The sequence below is a fragment of the Rhinatrema bivittatum genome, chromosome 3, assembly GCF_901001135.1.
Source record: "Rhinatrema bivittatum chromosome 3, aRhiBiv1.1, whole genome shotgun sequence".
NCBI classification, from domain to species: Eukaryota; Metazoa; Chordata; class Amphibia; order Gymnophiona; family Rhinatrematidae; genus Rhinatrema; species Rhinatrema bivittatum.
Window position 1 is genome coordinate 579,720,165 of NC_042617.1, and position 16,517 is coordinate 579,736,681.

At 43.2% G+C, this 16,517-nt stretch overlaps 1 protein-coding gene across 1 annotated transcript in view; it reads right to left on the reverse strand.

The window, feature by feature from the left end:
• The window catches only part of HBS1L (HBS1 like translational GTPase), a 300,920-nt gene that overhangs the window by 93,476 nt on the left and 190,927 nt on the right, over nucleotides 1–16,517 (reverse strand). The window contains 2 exon segments of the mRNA XM_029596612.1: nucleotides 10,183–10,348; nucleotides 12,681–12,934. Coding sequence (XP_029452472.1) covers nucleotides 10,183–10,348; nucleotides 12,681–12,934 — 420 coding nt within the window.

The following is a 16,517-nucleotide window of genomic DNA, read 5'->3' on the forward strand; positions in this document are numbered from 1 at the left end:
TATTCTCTCTACTGAGGAACCCTCATTGGTGTACCCCGCTTCGCGGACCACTACTGTATCATCTCTACCAAGGAACCCTCACCGGTGTACCCAACTTCGCAGACCACTACCGCATCATCTCTACCGAGGAACCCTCATTGATGTACACCGCTTCGCAGACCACTACCATATCATCTCTACTGAGGAACTCTCACCGATGTACCCAACTTCGCAGACCACTACCGTATCATCTCTACCGAGGAACCCTCACCGGTGTACCCAACTTCGCAGACCACTACCACATCATCTCTACCGAGGAACCCTCATCGATGTACACCGCTTCGCAGACCACTACCATATCATCTCTACCGAGGAACCCTCATCGGTGTACACCGCTTCGTGGACCACTACCGTATCAACTCTACTGAGGAACCCTCATCGCGGACCACTACCGTATCATTGCTACTGAGGAATCCTTCCTCCTGGGTATACCCCATTCCACAGACCCTGTGGCACCTCTGTGTCTGTGTGACTTTCTTGCCCGCTCCGCAGGCAGTGCCCCTCTCTCTCTACAGTACCTGCTGCCCTGCACACCTAGCTGCTGCGACCTCGCCTCCCGACGGTGAGGCTCACGGGGCTCCTACCCGTGGGCGGTACCATCTCTCACCTCGGCCCAGGGCCCACAAACTCACAGGTCCTAACACCTCTACTGTGCCTGCCTGTGCCCTCGCCCTGATACAGGATCTTCTCAGAGTAGCCTACAAATTTTGCTGTAATTTTGAATTTTCTCTAACTAGCTTTCTTCTCTTTTTGTTGAAAAAGCGCGTAATAGAAAATAGGTTGGGGCTCTGAGAGGAGAGGATCACCTTGCTGGTGGCAGGAATGAATCAATAAATACTGCTTGGAGAAATTTTAGAAGTATCGGGGAGAAGTAAACTATTGGGGTATATTATTTAGTGTGTTCATGTGTTTTGTTTTAAATAGGTAGTCAGAAAGGCAGGCAAACAGAAGTTTATGTGTTTGTATTTCCCACCCACCCCTAGCTCATCCTTTAATTTATAGGCAGGTGTCACTTTCATACTTTAAAAAAAAATTTTTTTAAAAACAGTCTGCCATTTAAGTTAAACTTAGAAATTCCCCACACCTTATCAAGAGTTTGATCATTCCCTTGTAGGTCACTACCAGATAAAGAGTGAATACACTAATCCATTTAAAGGACCCTAATTGTACGCAATCCTACACTCATAGCAACCTAAACCTTAACTAGAAGCTGAACAAATTAAAGATGAAGGCAGCAGTCCAGCATGAAGAGGGGGCCTCCCTGTCTTTGCATTGTCACATACATTATTTTTTACCCGTTGGTGAGAGGTTGTATATGTATGCAAAGAGCTCCTGGTTCTCAGAGAACAAGTCCAATCTCTGAAGGTTAGAGTGGCAGACCGATAAGAGCTGAGGCAGAAAAAGTGTTTGGGTACTTGCCAGGTTCTTGTGGCCTGGTTTTTGGCCTCTGTTGGAAACAGGATGCTGGGCTTGATGGATCCTTGGTCTGACCCAGTATGGCATTTTCTTAAGTATATAGAGGAAACTTTCACGGACAAAGTAGCCAAGCCCCAACTCCAGTCTTGCAGCGCTGGTGCTGCCTTGGAGGAGGAAGGACACTTGTTCGGGGAGCATCACCCCGGTGTAGCAGGAAGTGATCCTGTAGCAATGACCTGCTCTCCAATTGATACATTTTCCTCTTGCACAGAGGATGAGTCTCCCAAGGCTACTGCCCAGGAGGGAAGGGTTAGGTCGGCCGTCATAGTTGGTGATTTGATTATAAGGAATGTAGATAGCTGGGTGGCTGGTGGGCGTGAGGATCACTTGGTAACTTGCCTGCCTGGTGTGAAGGTGGCAGACCTCACGAGTCACCTAGATAGGATTTTAGACAGTGCTGGGGAGGAGCCGGCTGTCGTGGTACATGTGGGCACCAACGACATAGGCAGATGTGGGAGGGAGGTTCTGGAAGCCAAATTTAGGCTCTTAGGTAGAAAAATGAAATCCAGAATCTTCAGAGTAGCCTTCTCTGAAATTCTCCCTGTTCCATGCACAGGTATCCAAAAGCAGTCAAAGCTCAGGAGTCTCAGGGTATGAATGAGATGATAGTGAACAGAGGTTTTGTAAGGAACTGGGCAAACCTTTGGGAAGGAGGAGTCTTTTCCGAAAGGACAGGCTCCACCTTAAGCAGGGTGGAACCAGGCTGTTGGCGCTAACCTTTAAAAAGGAGACAGAGCAGCTTTTAAACTAGAATAAGGGGAATGTTGATAGTCGCTCAGCAGGGCATAGCTCGAAGGATACTAATGAAACAGGAGAAATAGGGCAACTCAACAAAAGCAACATTGGTCCATGTGCCTATAAGCAAAGAACAGTCTCAGTTAAAAGATTCCAAATTATCCCTGTGGACTGAAAAGCAGATTATAAAATCTGGCGTGCACAGCCAACAGATTTTATAACATGCGTGCGCATGTTATAAAATTGGCGCATCCATGTGCGCGTGTATGTTTGAAAATCTACCCCTTAGTATGCTGCACTAGTCAAAAAAGCAAACAGACCCCTAGATTCATCAAAATGCTATTATTTCGCATGGATAACGCCTGCGATAAGAAAAAGGGATGTGTCTATGATAATTTTATAATTACTGCACCACGCGCTACTAGCACTTCCCATAGGCAGTATTGCGGGACACATTAAAGTTTTCACACCATGCAATACTTGCAGTTCACTACTCGAAGGGAGAGAGAGAGAGAGAGAGAGAGAGAGAGACAAACAGACAGATTCTTTATAAACCCTTCATAGTAGTCAACTATTAATATCACTATAGGGGGGGCCAGCTAATAACTCGAGGTGAGGTTTTGGTGGTGGTTTAGGGTTTTGGGGCCAGTTTTACATGCAGAGTGAGATGTATGAACAGCACAGGACACCTCGGTGAAGATTTGATGTCATTTGGAGTGAGGGAAGTCTCCCAAAGATGAGATTTCTAAAGTGTTCTCTCACCCTAGCTTGATGGGCTGTATACCAGGGTAGTATCAAGCTAGGGTGAGAGAACATTGTAGAAATCTCATCTTTGGGAGACTTCCCTCACTCCAAATGACATCAAATCTTCACCGATGTGTACTGTGCTGTTCATACGTCTCACTCTGCATGTAAAACTGGCCCCCAAACCCTAAACCACCACCAAAACCTCACCTCAGGTTATTAGCTGGCCCTCCTATAGTGATATAAATAGTTGAATACTGTGAAGACCTCCCAGAGGTGCTCTCTCTCTCTCCCCCTCCACTTCACTCCCCTCTCTCCCTAAGCCCAAAAATGCCCGAAATGCAATTTGCAATCTTTAAGGTAAATTGCGTTACGGCCGTTTCAGGCATTTCGCACGGCTTAAAGCCAGGAAAAAAGGTGGAGTTATTTCCGTCACTGATAGCGTGCGGTACGCTACCGCACAGTGCGAAAAAAATGCCCTTCGTTTTCATTAATCCCACCCAAATACCTCCCCAATCCCACCCCTATGAAAAATTTGCATTCGTGCAACGTGATACCATTACTTGGAACGCGTTATCGTGGGCGTTCACGCCATAATGCATTTTGATGAATGACCCTAAATCTTAGGAATTATTAGGAAAGAAATGGAGAATAAAACGAAGAGTTTTATAATGCCTCTATAATGCTCCAGGGCGAGATTGCACCTTGAGTACTGTGTGTAATTCTGGTCGCCACATCTCGAAAATAGTTATAGTTGTACTGGAAAAGGTACTTAGAAGGGCGACGAAAATTATAAAGAGGATAGAAAGGCTCCCCCCCACCCGAGGAAAGGCTAAAGATATTAGGACTGTTCAAGCATGGAGAAGGCTCAGGGGGGAATATGATAGAGACCTATAAAATCATGACAGTACTAGAATAGGTAAATATGAATTAGTTATTTAGTCTTTCAGATAATACAAGGCCTAAGAGGCACTCCATGAAGTTTGCAAGTAATACATTTAAAACAAATCAGAGAAATGTTTTTCACTCAGCATACAATTAAGCTCTGGAGGATGTGCTTAAGGCAGTTAGCAACACTGGGTTTAAAAAAGCTTGGAGAAGTTCCTGGAGAGGTTCATAAAGTGCTATTAATCAAACTGACTTAGGGAATAGCCACTTATTACTGGCATTAGTAGCACGGGATCTATTTAATGTTTGGGTACATGCCGGGTACTTGTATCCTGGATTGGCCACTGTTGGAAATAAGATACTGGGTTTGATGGATCCACAGTCTGATCCAGTACGGCAGCTTCTTATATTCTTACTCTGTTTCAAGCTGTCTTCAATTCCGTTACTGTTTTCCCTCTACCACCTGCCCTGGCTCTTCAATATATCTACAATCCTCGACTTTCTGTGAAGAAGTATTTCCTTTTGTTATTCCTCAATTTGACAAACAACTAAAATAGGCAAAAAGTCCAACCATCAAAGATGAATAACCAATAAGAAGAGGAAGGACATACAAAGTTTCATAATGCCCGTAGAGTTCAATGTTTTATGTTTAGGCAAGCAAAATATTCAGTGTATCAGCATCAAGCCAGAATGTTCGCATCAAGAAATCAACGCTCTCCCGACACGGGCCGTGTTTTGTGAAGACTGCGTCGGGAGGGAGCCTAACAAAACAATGAAAGTCAAAATCAAAAAGAACAGTCTCATAAGTGGACATATATATATATACCGTATTTGCCGGCGTATAGACGCACCCCCTTTTCTATACATATTTTTTAAGGAAAAAAATTATTTTCTATATAATTTTAGCGTATGTTAAACCGACTTATAATCAGAACTTTGAGGCACTAAATCAACAGCGTCCGGTGGGGGGGGGGGGGAGTGACGCGATGGCATCGGGGAGCGAGGGTGCGCCGCCCAATTGGCCGGTCCTGGGAACAAGGGGCTCGCCGAAGCGCGGCTTCCCCAATCAAAATCAACTGCGGCTTTTTATTTTCTTTTTAGGGAGCACAAACTCTAAACCCTCGACAGATTTTATTCAGTCTGAATTTTCCCTTTTTTTCCCCCATCCTCCTTTCTCTCTGAGGTTATTCTTAATTTCCAGGAAAGTGACAGGATTGGTGCTTGCTTTTTTTTTTTTTTTTTTTCGCCATTCTTCTGGAGTATGAGCCTAGACCTTCCTCTCCCCCTCCCATCGTGAACCCAAGCCAGAGAAAAGGAAAGAGTTGGTGAGGGGAGAGGGATCCTGCTTGCTGCTCTTTCTGCTTGATGGTTTTTCTCCTGCTTAGAGCTTTACTTAGGGCAGTGGGTTCTGATGCAGCCGACCTTGTATTGTCGCCTCTGGATACAAGATCTCCTCCTTTAGGCCCCCCTGGATCTGCTCTTCAAAGACGTGATCACATGAATCCTGCAAGGTTTATTAGCCAACCTGGTCAGGGTGTGGCTCATTTCATCCCAGAGAGAAGAGGGTTGCTTCCAGTGAGAGAAGGTTCAAGCGTGAGGTGGAGAGCAGGACCTCCTCTCGCTGTTCCAGGGACGCTCGGGTGCCGGGCTTTGGAGGCGATGAGTAGGAGAAGCTACAGGCTGGTATCACTGGGTAGATTCTGGCGACTACTGGGCAAGCTATTGACTTGGGGTAAATGGCGCCAGAGCAGTCCGGTGGGGGGAGGGGAGTGACGCGGTGGCGTTGGGGAGCAAGGGCGCACCGTCTGATTGGCCGGTGGTGGGCAAAAGGGGCTTGCCGAAGTGCGGCTTCCTCACTGATTTTGATTGGGGAAGCCGTGCTTCGGCAAGCCCCTTTTGCCCAGCACCGGCCAATCGGGCGGCGCGCCCTCACTGCCCGACGCCACCGCGTCACTCCCCTCCCCCCACTGGACGCTGTTAGTTTTGATTACTGGCGCATAGGACGGACTCCTTATTTTTCCCCTATTTTGAGGTTGTGAGAAACTGAATGAGATGAAGAGTTACAAAGTGATAGGTCAAGTCACTGATCACATGACCTTCGTTTCGTGTCATTTTTTTCTTATAAGACCTTCACTTTCTGCTTCCTAACCCCTTGCAAACTCTGTCAGCATCATCTCATCTGCCCTGTTTCAAATCTTGGTAAAGTTTAATGCATTGATGGGACACTGTCGTAAATACCTTCAAGACTGGTTTGACTGACGTTTTCCCCCCCTCTCTTTTTAAAACTGGTTAGGTTTCTATGAGATTGTTAGCAATCCTGGGTGAACTGTTCTTAACTGGAGTGGACTGGGAGGGAACTGGGGAAGGCCCCGATGCGTCGCCGCCCAATTTTGCAGAATTTGCCCCCACCCCCCGCAGACCCGGCATTTTATAACAAGCGCGCACATGTTATAAAATCGCACATCCATGTGAGCACGCCGGGTAGCGCGTGCACATGGGCGCGCGGGGAAAGTGTTGAAAGTCTACCCTTATGTGTTCTAAGGAGACTTACATTATATGGTCTCTCATTTCAGATTAAATGCTGTTTTATTGTAACTCTTAATCTCATTCGAGTTTCTCACAACCCCTGGGTAAGCTGAAGTATAGTTCTTACATGCTGTTTGCCTGTATTTCATATATATATATATATATATATATATATATATATATATATATATATATATATATGTCCATTTATGAGGTTGCTCTTTTTGATTCTGTTTTGTTAGGCTCCCTCCCGACGCAGTCTTCACGAAACACGGCCCGTGTTGGGAGACCGTTGATTTCTTGATACGAACATTCTGGCTTTAAGCTGATACACTGAATATTTTGCTTGCCTAAACATAATAAAACACTGACCTATATGGACACTATGAAACTTTTTATGTCCTTCCTCCTCTTACTGGTTACTCCTCAGTTTGAGCCACAAATTGATACCCGTTTGTTCTACAGCTTCCTGCTCAATAGAAAATGCTCTATTCATGTGCATTAATACCTTCGAAATATCTGAATGTCTTTAACCATATCCACCTCTCCATTCTCTCTTTCCAGGGTATATTTTCAAACGCCAATTACTCAGGTAAATTGGCTGTTTGAACATTGCCCACCCCTTACCCAGGTAAAAGTACACGTGAGGGAGATCAACAAAACACGTATAATAAGTTGGAGGGAGGGAAACAACATGTACAGATTACATTTTCAAATCTATGTGCATTATTTTCAAGGGAGAAAGTATTCACAGAAAAAGCAGGGTCAAATCTCTGCAGATAGTTTACCTTGAGACAAGTTCCAAAGGGAAAGTACGTTTGGTCCTCTCTCTTTGAAACTGGTATAAAGCCTAAAGGTAAAAGCAGCCACAAACTTTGCATCGCTGTAGGAAGTTTTCAAAATTGCCCCCTACATCTTATTTCATAGTGCGAATCCTGGACTACCTCTATATTGCCTTTATCCTTTTGGAGGTAGGATCTCCAGAATTTTAAACAATACTCCAGATAAAATGTTCTATACAGGCAGCATTATCTTTTTTTCTACGTCTAATACCCTTCTGCACACCAGCATTCTTCTGGCTCTTGCCACCGCCTTATCATAATATTTTGTTAACGAGGTTATCAGAAAGGATCAAAGCAAGATCTCTCTCTTGCTTGGTGCAAATCAGTACACCTCATCTTTCATAAACTACTGCTCCCTTGGATTTCTATATTTATTTGGAACTTTTATATACCGACATTCATGTGCAAACAGTACATATCATATCTGTTTACAGCGAAACGAGGGAAGCATAAAACGAGAGCCTTACATCAAACAAGGGTTACAGGAACTGGGATCAAATTTAACATATAAATACTATGGTCTTCCTGATATATAGCAGGCAAAAACTAGGAGAGATAATAAAATGTCATGTGGGAAACTATTCCTCAGTGACCAGGAGCTAATGGACTGAGGTAAAAGTGAGAAGCAAGACCTGTCTACGAGGTAGGGTCTGGTTTAGAGTTTGGAGAGCTTGACTGGAATCTTTACTGAATACCTTGATGGAAAACGTGACATAAGCAAGACCTCTCTGCGAGGTAAAGTCTGGTTAAAAGTTCGGAAAACTTGATTGAGAAGGGAGGGAATAGCCTCGTGGTTAGAGCAGTGGACTATGAACCAGGAGACCAGGAGACCAGGCTTTGAGTCCTGCTGTCACTCCTTGTGACCTTGGGCAAGTCACTTTACCCTCCATTGCCTCAGGTACAAAAACGTAGATTGTAAGCCCTCTGGGGATAGGGAAATACCTACAGTATCTGAATGTAAACCGGTGTGATATCTCAATTGAGATCGAATGTCGGTATATAAAAATAATAAATAAATAAAATTAAAAAATCCTGTTATAATGGGAAAGGCAGATGGATCCTATGAATTTACTGAAAAGCTTGAGAGAATAGCCAGGTTTTGAGTCTTTTTTTAAAGGTTGTCAAAGATCTTTCTTGCCGGAGGTCTGGCGGGAGAGCATTCCAATGCGAAGGGCCAGCTGTGGAGAGGGCTCGTTTCAATAAGGAGGATTTGATAGGGGGGGCGTAGAGTGTCTCTCTATAGGCAGATCTGATTGGTCTGGCAGAATTGTGGTGACAAAAGGGGATATTTTGATCCCACTGGGGTGAGGTTGTGTATGGCTTTGTGTATGATCATAAGCACTTTATACTGGATACGGAATTTGATTGGAAGCCAGTGAAGGTTACGCAGGTAGGGTGTGTATATATGCTCTCTTTTGTTTGTTTTGGTTTTAAAATCATCGCCGTAGCGTTCTGCAGCATCTGCAGGGGTTTGATGGTGTTGGCTGGTAGGCCGAGCAGAAGCGAATTGCAGTAATCTATTTTAGAAAAAATGATGGCTTGAAGAACAGAGCGGAAGCCTTGAAAGTGTAGAAGGGGGGTCTCAGTCGTTTTAGGACTTGTAGCTTTCTAAAAAACCAAATGCCCTGCTTCCACACTTCTTTGCACAGAGGTTTTATGGCAAAACTTTTGACCATTCCTTGAACCTTTTGGATCTCCGATTTTGTCTTGTTTTTTGTTTTTTTTTTTAAGCTGTTTTATAGCGTATCCACCTTGTTGCAGGTCTCTGTCATCTGCAAACTGATTAAACGTTTCTCCCAACCTCTCTGCTATAATCGTTTCTAAACCCACCGACTATCTGGACGCAGGACTTATCCTTGAGACACTCTACTAATGATCCCCCTCACCCTTTCCCTGAATAAAATCAATTTATCACAACCCTCTCCTGCATATTACTCAACCAGCTTTTGACCCAATTTACGACTTCCTAGTTTGGTCAATTTGTTATGAGTCACCTATGTGGAAAAATGTCAAAAAGCCTTACTGAAGTTCAAGTATGTAAACCGATCCGATATGGTTATTTACTATGAAGGTCGGTTATATAAAACTGTTAAATAAATAAATAAAAGTATACCATATCCAGTACTGGCCCTGATGTAATTTGTTGGTCCCCCAGTAAACAACCTATTAGGTTTGGCATGCCCTTTCTCTGATAACACTATCCTGCTTTGGATCCTTTAATCTGCTGGATTCAATATTATTCTATGACTCCATTCATTTTTGCACCAAAGAGGTCAGATTGCTTGCCTGTGGCTCCCCCTCTTATACGAATATGGACAATGTCTTATTTTCAAATCTCTGAATCACTTTTGTATTAAAGTATTGTTGAATGAAGCTACCAGTACCTTTCTAAGCTTCTTTAATATCCTAGGATGGATCCCAAATGCTATTGCTCCTTCACCCAAGCTGCACAGACGTTTGGGTGTCTGGGCAACCTGGATTATTCCAGCCTGTAGATTCTCTCTCTTTTACACATGCACACAATTATAGCTTCAGTAAAAGGCAATTCTCCCTGAGGGTCACAAAATTATAGACTACCAAAATCAAGGGACAGAACAGGCTAAACTGTATGCTAAACCAATCTGTTTCACAAATAAGATGGGCTCAGATTTATCAAAATGCCACTTTAGCACAGCAGTACTAGCAGCTGAAAAATATCTGGTCCTACACATTTAAAATAATTCTATTGTGCAACTCTAGCACAGTATAAGCTATGAAGCAGCACACTAGTGACTTCTCCCAAAAACCGAGATATCACCCTGAAAGGAGCAGGCAGACAAGAGGTTTGTGCATTTGTGGGCAACTATAGAAATAGCTATGAGAGCAAGAGACAATGAGAGAGTTGTAATATCAGAATACTACACAATAGATATTAGACAGAATGACAAACTACCTTTCTCGTTCTTCTCCAGTCTCATCCAAGACCCATGCATACGCAAAAGAGGCTTTGCCGGCCTTTTTAGATTCCTGTTCATATTTATGCATGGTTCTTTTGTTAACATTTCCAAGCAGATAAAGTAAATGGCCCATGAGAGTACTTTTGCCAGCATCAACATGACCTGGAAAAATAAAATATGTTTAGTGTATTTACTGTGCTCCATCATGTAATGATATAGAAGTACAAAGGTGTAATGCAATAAACAAAATGACTTTCACTAATAAAAGAGTTTATTATTTATTTATTTATTTAAAGAGTCTTCTATACCGATGTTAGTCGAAACATCACCTCGGTTTACATGGAACAAAAGCAACGGAAATTACAAGTAACAGGGGAAGGGTAGGGGTACAAAAACCAATAGGAGAGCAGAGAAGCATAGGAACAAACAACAAGTGAACTATAATGTCATAAGAGCAAGGTCATAGTCAAATTCAGGTCATGATCCATCACAATTCAATATTCATCAAGGGTGTTGGGGAAAGGCTTGTTTGAATAGCCAGGTTTTGAGCTGGGCTCTGAATTTGGTGATGCAAGGTTCAAGTCTGAGGTGGGTTGGGAGTGAGTTCCAGTGCATAGGTCCAGCAATGGAGAGCGCCCGATCCCTTGTAGCTGTGAGGTGCGCTTTCTTTAGGGATGGCACTTGTCGGACTTTAATAGGAGGCACCAGGTATATCATTTAAGGCAAATGGCTTAGGATATTACCGTCTCCTCCTATTTTGAAAACCCTCAAGAACCTCAGAGTTTCAGGATCAAATTTAAAGTAAAAGTATCACTTAAACCTTTAAAGAGTTAAAAAAAAATAAAAATCGAAAAACGAGCATTCTTTTCAAAAGTTTTGCTTTGTCTCTCAGCTGCCTCATGGTTCAGGAAAGGAGATTCACAAACAATTATCCCACAAAAAGGACATAAATGGAACCCTCAGAAGTAGCACCGGGGCTATTTCTGCCCCTTTGGTACCGAAGGTTCCCATTTAATGAACGTTGGCAGAACACACAGGTTTGGACTCCTATTTGGCGTGCACGGACACTTTCTGCAGATACAGTTTCAATCAAAAGCGTTATGGATGGCGAAGGTGGGGTTGCAGTCCTACAGCAAATATGATCTAATGCATCCGACATTTTTCTTTCAGGGAAGAAGCAGATAGAAAGTAAAATACACTACACAGTCGTGCTCATAAGAAAGCAGAAAGGGAGAGCATACTAAAAATAAAGTTGGTTACAAGAAAGCCATCAAAGTCACTAGGTAAAGACAATACCTGAACTGAAGAGGAAATAGTAGAGTTTAGATTTTAATTATATAGGCAGGTTGTGTGGGAAGGGGAGTAATTTATGTTTTTTTATGTGCCAATTATAAGTGAAACATGACGGCAGAAAAAGACCGCATGATCCACCTAGTCTGCCCATCTGCCTAATTAAATTTAGCATTATAGTTCCCACTCTGCCTTAGAAGATCCCCTGTGTTTATCCCAGGCTTTCTTGAATTCAGATACTGGCTTTGTCTCCACCACCTCCACTGGGAGGCTGTCCCACGCATCCACCACCTTCTCCGTAAAGAATATTTCCTTAGAGTACTCTGAGTCTAACCCCTTTCACCCTCATCCCTTGACCCCCTTGTTCTAGAGCTTCCTTTCCATTGAAGAGGCTCACCTCCTGTGCATGGAAACCTTTGAGATTTTTGAATGACAAAGGTTTCCAAGCACAAAGAGTGCATATACCGCAGAATCTTGGGCCTGGTTCTGCTCTATGTATCTAATAATAAATGACATGAAATCACTAAAATACCTTTAATAAATACCAAAGCTTTTGGGACTGCTGAGGTCCCTCCTTTAACCATGCTGTCAATGCCTCAGGAAGGCACGTTAGGTGTCTTGAAAGTCTTGCATCATAAACATTCATTAGCAGTATAAAAGCATCATCTTTATTCAATGGCTGTGTTGGTGTTTTCATTCAACATCATAGAAGCAAAAGTCAGCAAACAAATTGTAACAATATATTGTGAATTATTTTTTAGAGCAATGTTCCTTTCCTTGGCCAGTGATTCTGACCAATAAATAATCTAAGAAATGTGTCTGAATACCCGAGAATTAAAAAGGAATTCCCTACATGTTACCTACTGACCTTTATTCACTATATTACTGGACTCTCTTTTACATCATTAAATCCAAAATCTGGATATATGATAGATTGCTTTATAAGAATATCAGACATTTAGAAATAAAGGTTAGCAATTTGTACATCATCAAAACTAAGCAGAAACTAAGCACAGGAGATCAACAGTGAAATGCTACTGCAGTTAAGATGGAAAAATAACCTTATTTTATTTTTCTTTACATTTATAATACAAAACAAAATCCCTGAGTAAGGAATGACAATCAGGACAGCTTACAAGAAAATACAGCAGCGTTTAAAATAAAACCGTGAAATTAAAAAGTTCATTTTAAAAGGCCAGCTTACCAATTACTACCAGATTGAGCAGCTGCTTCCCTCCTTGCCTCTTTTCCAGCTCACTTTTCACATCTATTTGCTGTTTGGATTTGCTGGAACTCTTCGCCGGAGCAGCTGCGGCACTTAACTCTTCTGCTGGCTGAAGAGTCTGGGATGAATAAAGCTGCTTTAGAGGCCATCTCCGCTAACCAGAACCTTCCTCGGGAGGTGCTACCTTTCGAGCTACGCTGGCACCGTGGTGGTCATTCTCTTCAGGAACTGCACTAGAGGGAACCAAGAACAAGACAATTTAGCAAGGTTTGATTATGGTCTCGAAATCTCGTACATAAGAACATAAGAAACTGCCATGCTGGGTCAGACCAAGGGTCCATCAAGCCCAGCATCCTGTTTCCAACAGAGGCCAAACCAGGCCACAAGAACCTGGCAATTACCCAAACACTAAGAAGATCCCATGCTACTGATGCAATTAATAGCAGTGGATATTCCCTAAGTCAACTTGATTAATAGCAGTTAATGGACTTCTCCTCCAAGAACTTATCCAAACCTTTTTTGAACCCAGCTACACTAACCACATCCTCTGACAACAAATTCCAGAGCTTTATTGTGCGTTGAGTGATAAAGAATTTTCTCCGATTAGTCTTAAATGTGCTACTTGCTAACTTCATGGAATGCCCCCTAGTCCTTCTATTATTCGAAAGTGTAAATAACCGAGTCACATCTACTAGTTCAAGACCTCTCATGATCTTACTAAGACCTCTACATATCCCCTCTCAGCCGTCTCTTCTCCAAGCTGAACAGCCCTAACCTCTTCAGCCTTTACTCATAGGGGAGCTGTGCCATCCCCTTTATCATTTTGGTTGCCCTTCTCTGTACCTTCTCCATTGCAACTATATCTTTTTTGATATGCGGCGACTAGAATTGAACACAGTATTCAAGATGTGGTCTCACCATGGAGTGAAATAGAGGCATATTGACATTTTCTGTTTTATTAACCATTCCCTTCCTAATAATTCCTAACATTCTGTTGCTTTTTTGACTGCTGCAGCACACTGAGTCGACGATTTTAAAGTATTATCCACTATGATGCCCAGATCTTTTTCCTGGTGGTAGCTTCTAATATGGACCTAACTGCGTAACTACAGCAAGGGTTATTTTCCCTATATGCAATGCCTTGCACTTGTCCACATTAAATTTAATCTGCCATTTGATGCCCAATCTTCCAGTCTTTCATAGAAACATAGAAATGACGGCAGAAGAAGACCAAATGGCCCATCCAGTCTGCCCAGCAAGCTTCACACATTCTTTCTCCCATACTTATCTGTTTCTCTTAGCTCTTGGTTCTATTTCCCCTCCTCCCCCACCATCAATGTAGAGAGCAGTGATGGAGCTGCATCCAAGCGAAATATCCAGCTTGATTAGTTAGGGGTAGTAGGGGTAGTAACCGCCGCAATAAGCAAGCTACACCCACGCCTATTTGTTTTAACCCAGACTATGTTATACAGCCCTTATTGGTTGTTTTTTCTTCTCCCCTGCCGTTGAAGCAGAGAGCTATGCTGGATATGCGTGAAGTATCAGTTTTTCTTTTCCCTGCCGTTGAAGCAGAGAGCTATGCTGGATATGCGTGAAGTATCAGTTTTCTTCTCCCCTGCCGTTGAAGCAGAGAGCTATGCTGGATATGCATCGAAAGTGAAGTATCAGGCACATTTGGTTTGGGGTAGTAACTGCCGTAACAAGCCAGCTACTCCCGTCTTTATGAGTGCAAATCCTTTTTTCCACATTTCCTCTTGCTGTTGAAGCTTAGAGCGATGTTGGAGTCACAGTAACCAGTGTATGTTTATTGAATAAGGGTATTGTGTCGAGGCAGTAGCCATCATTCTGGCGAGTCACCCACTCTTCATTGGCGGCCTCTTGACTTATGGATCCACAGTGTTTATCCCACGCCCCTTTGAAGTCCTTCACAGTTCTGGTCTTCACCACTTCCTCCGGAAGGGCATTCAGGCATCCACCACCCTCTCCGTGAAGAAATACTTCCTGACATTGGTTCTGAATCTTCCTCCCTGGAGCTTCAAATCGTGACCCCTGGTGCTCTGCTGATTTTTTTCTTATGGTAAAGGTTTGTCGTTGCCTTTGGATCATTAAACCTTTCAAGTATCTGAAAGTCTGTATCATAATCACCTCTGCTCCTCCTTTCCTCCAGGGTGTACATATTTAGATTCCTTCAATCTCTCCTCGTACGTCATCCGATGAAGATCCTCCACCTTCCTGGTCGCCCTTCTCTGTACCGCTTCCATCTTGTCTTTGTCTTTTTGTAGATAAGGTCTCCAGAACTGAACACAGTACTCCAGGTGAGGCCTCACCAAGGACCTGTACAAGGGAATAATCACTTCCCTTTTCTTACTCGATATTCCTCTCTCTATGCAGCCCAGCATTCTTCTGGCTTTTGCTATCGCCTTGTCGCATTGTTTCGCAGACTTTCATATCATTAGACACTATCACCCCAAGGTCCCTCTCCTGCTCCGTGCACATCAGCCTTTCCCCCCCCATCGAATACAGTTCATTCGGATTTCCACTCCCCATATGCATGACTTTGCACTTCTTGGCATTGAATCTCAGCTGCCATATCTTCGACCACTCTTCCAGTTTCCTTAGATCCCGTCTCATACTCTCCACTCCTTCCGGCGTGTCCACTCTGTTGCAGATCTTAGTGTCATCAGCAAAAAGACAAACCTTACCTTCTATCCCGTCCGCAATGTCGCTCACAAAGATATTGAACAGGACCGGTCCCAACACCGATCCTTGCGGTACACCACTTAAAACCGCTCTCTCTTCAGAGAAGGTTCCATTTACCATCACACATTGTCTTCTGTCCGTCAACCAATTTGCAATCCAGGTCACCACCTCGGCACTCACTCCTAAGCTTCTCGTTTTATTCACCAGTCTCCTGTGCGGAACCGTATCAAAAGCTTGCTGAAATCCAAGTATATGATATCGAGTGCTCTTCCTTGATCCAATTCCTTGGTTTACCCAGTCAAAAAGTCAATCAGATTTGTTTGACAGGATCTTCCCCTGTGAATCCATGTTGCCTTTGGTCCATCAATTCTCCAGACTGTAGATAGTTCACTATTCTCTCTTTCAGCAGTGACTCCATTACTTTTCCCACCACCGAAGTGAGGCTAACCGGTCTGTAGTTGCTAGCCTCCTCCCTGTTCCCACTCTTGTGAAGCGGGACCACCACCGCTCTTCTCCAATCACTCGGCACCACTCCCCTGTAATGTATCACAGTCTGCTTGTAATTTAACTACTCTGAATAATTTTGTATCATCTGCAAATTTGATAACCTCACTTGTCGTATTTCTTTCCAGATCATTTATATATATTGTGAAAAGCACCAGTCCAAGTACAGATCCCTGAGGCACTCCACTGTTTACCCCTTTTCCACTGAGAAAATTGACCATTTAATCCTACTGTTTCCTGTCTTTTAACCAGTTTGTAATCCACAAAAGGACATTGCCTCCTATCCCATGACTTTTTAGTTTTCGCAGAAGCCTCTCATGAGGGACTTTGTCAAACGCCTTCTGAAAATCCAAATGCACTACATCTACTGGTTTCACCTTTATCCACATGTTTATTAACCCCTTCAAAAAAATGAATAAGATTTGTTAGGCAAGACTTCCCTTGGGTAAATCCATGTTGACTGTGTTCCATTAAATCATGTTTTCTATATGCTCTACGATTTTGATCTTGAGAATAGTTTCCACTATGTTTCCCGGCACTGAAGTCAGGCTCACTGGCCTATAGTTACCCGGATCGCCCCTGGAGCCTTTTTTAAATATTGGGGTTACATTG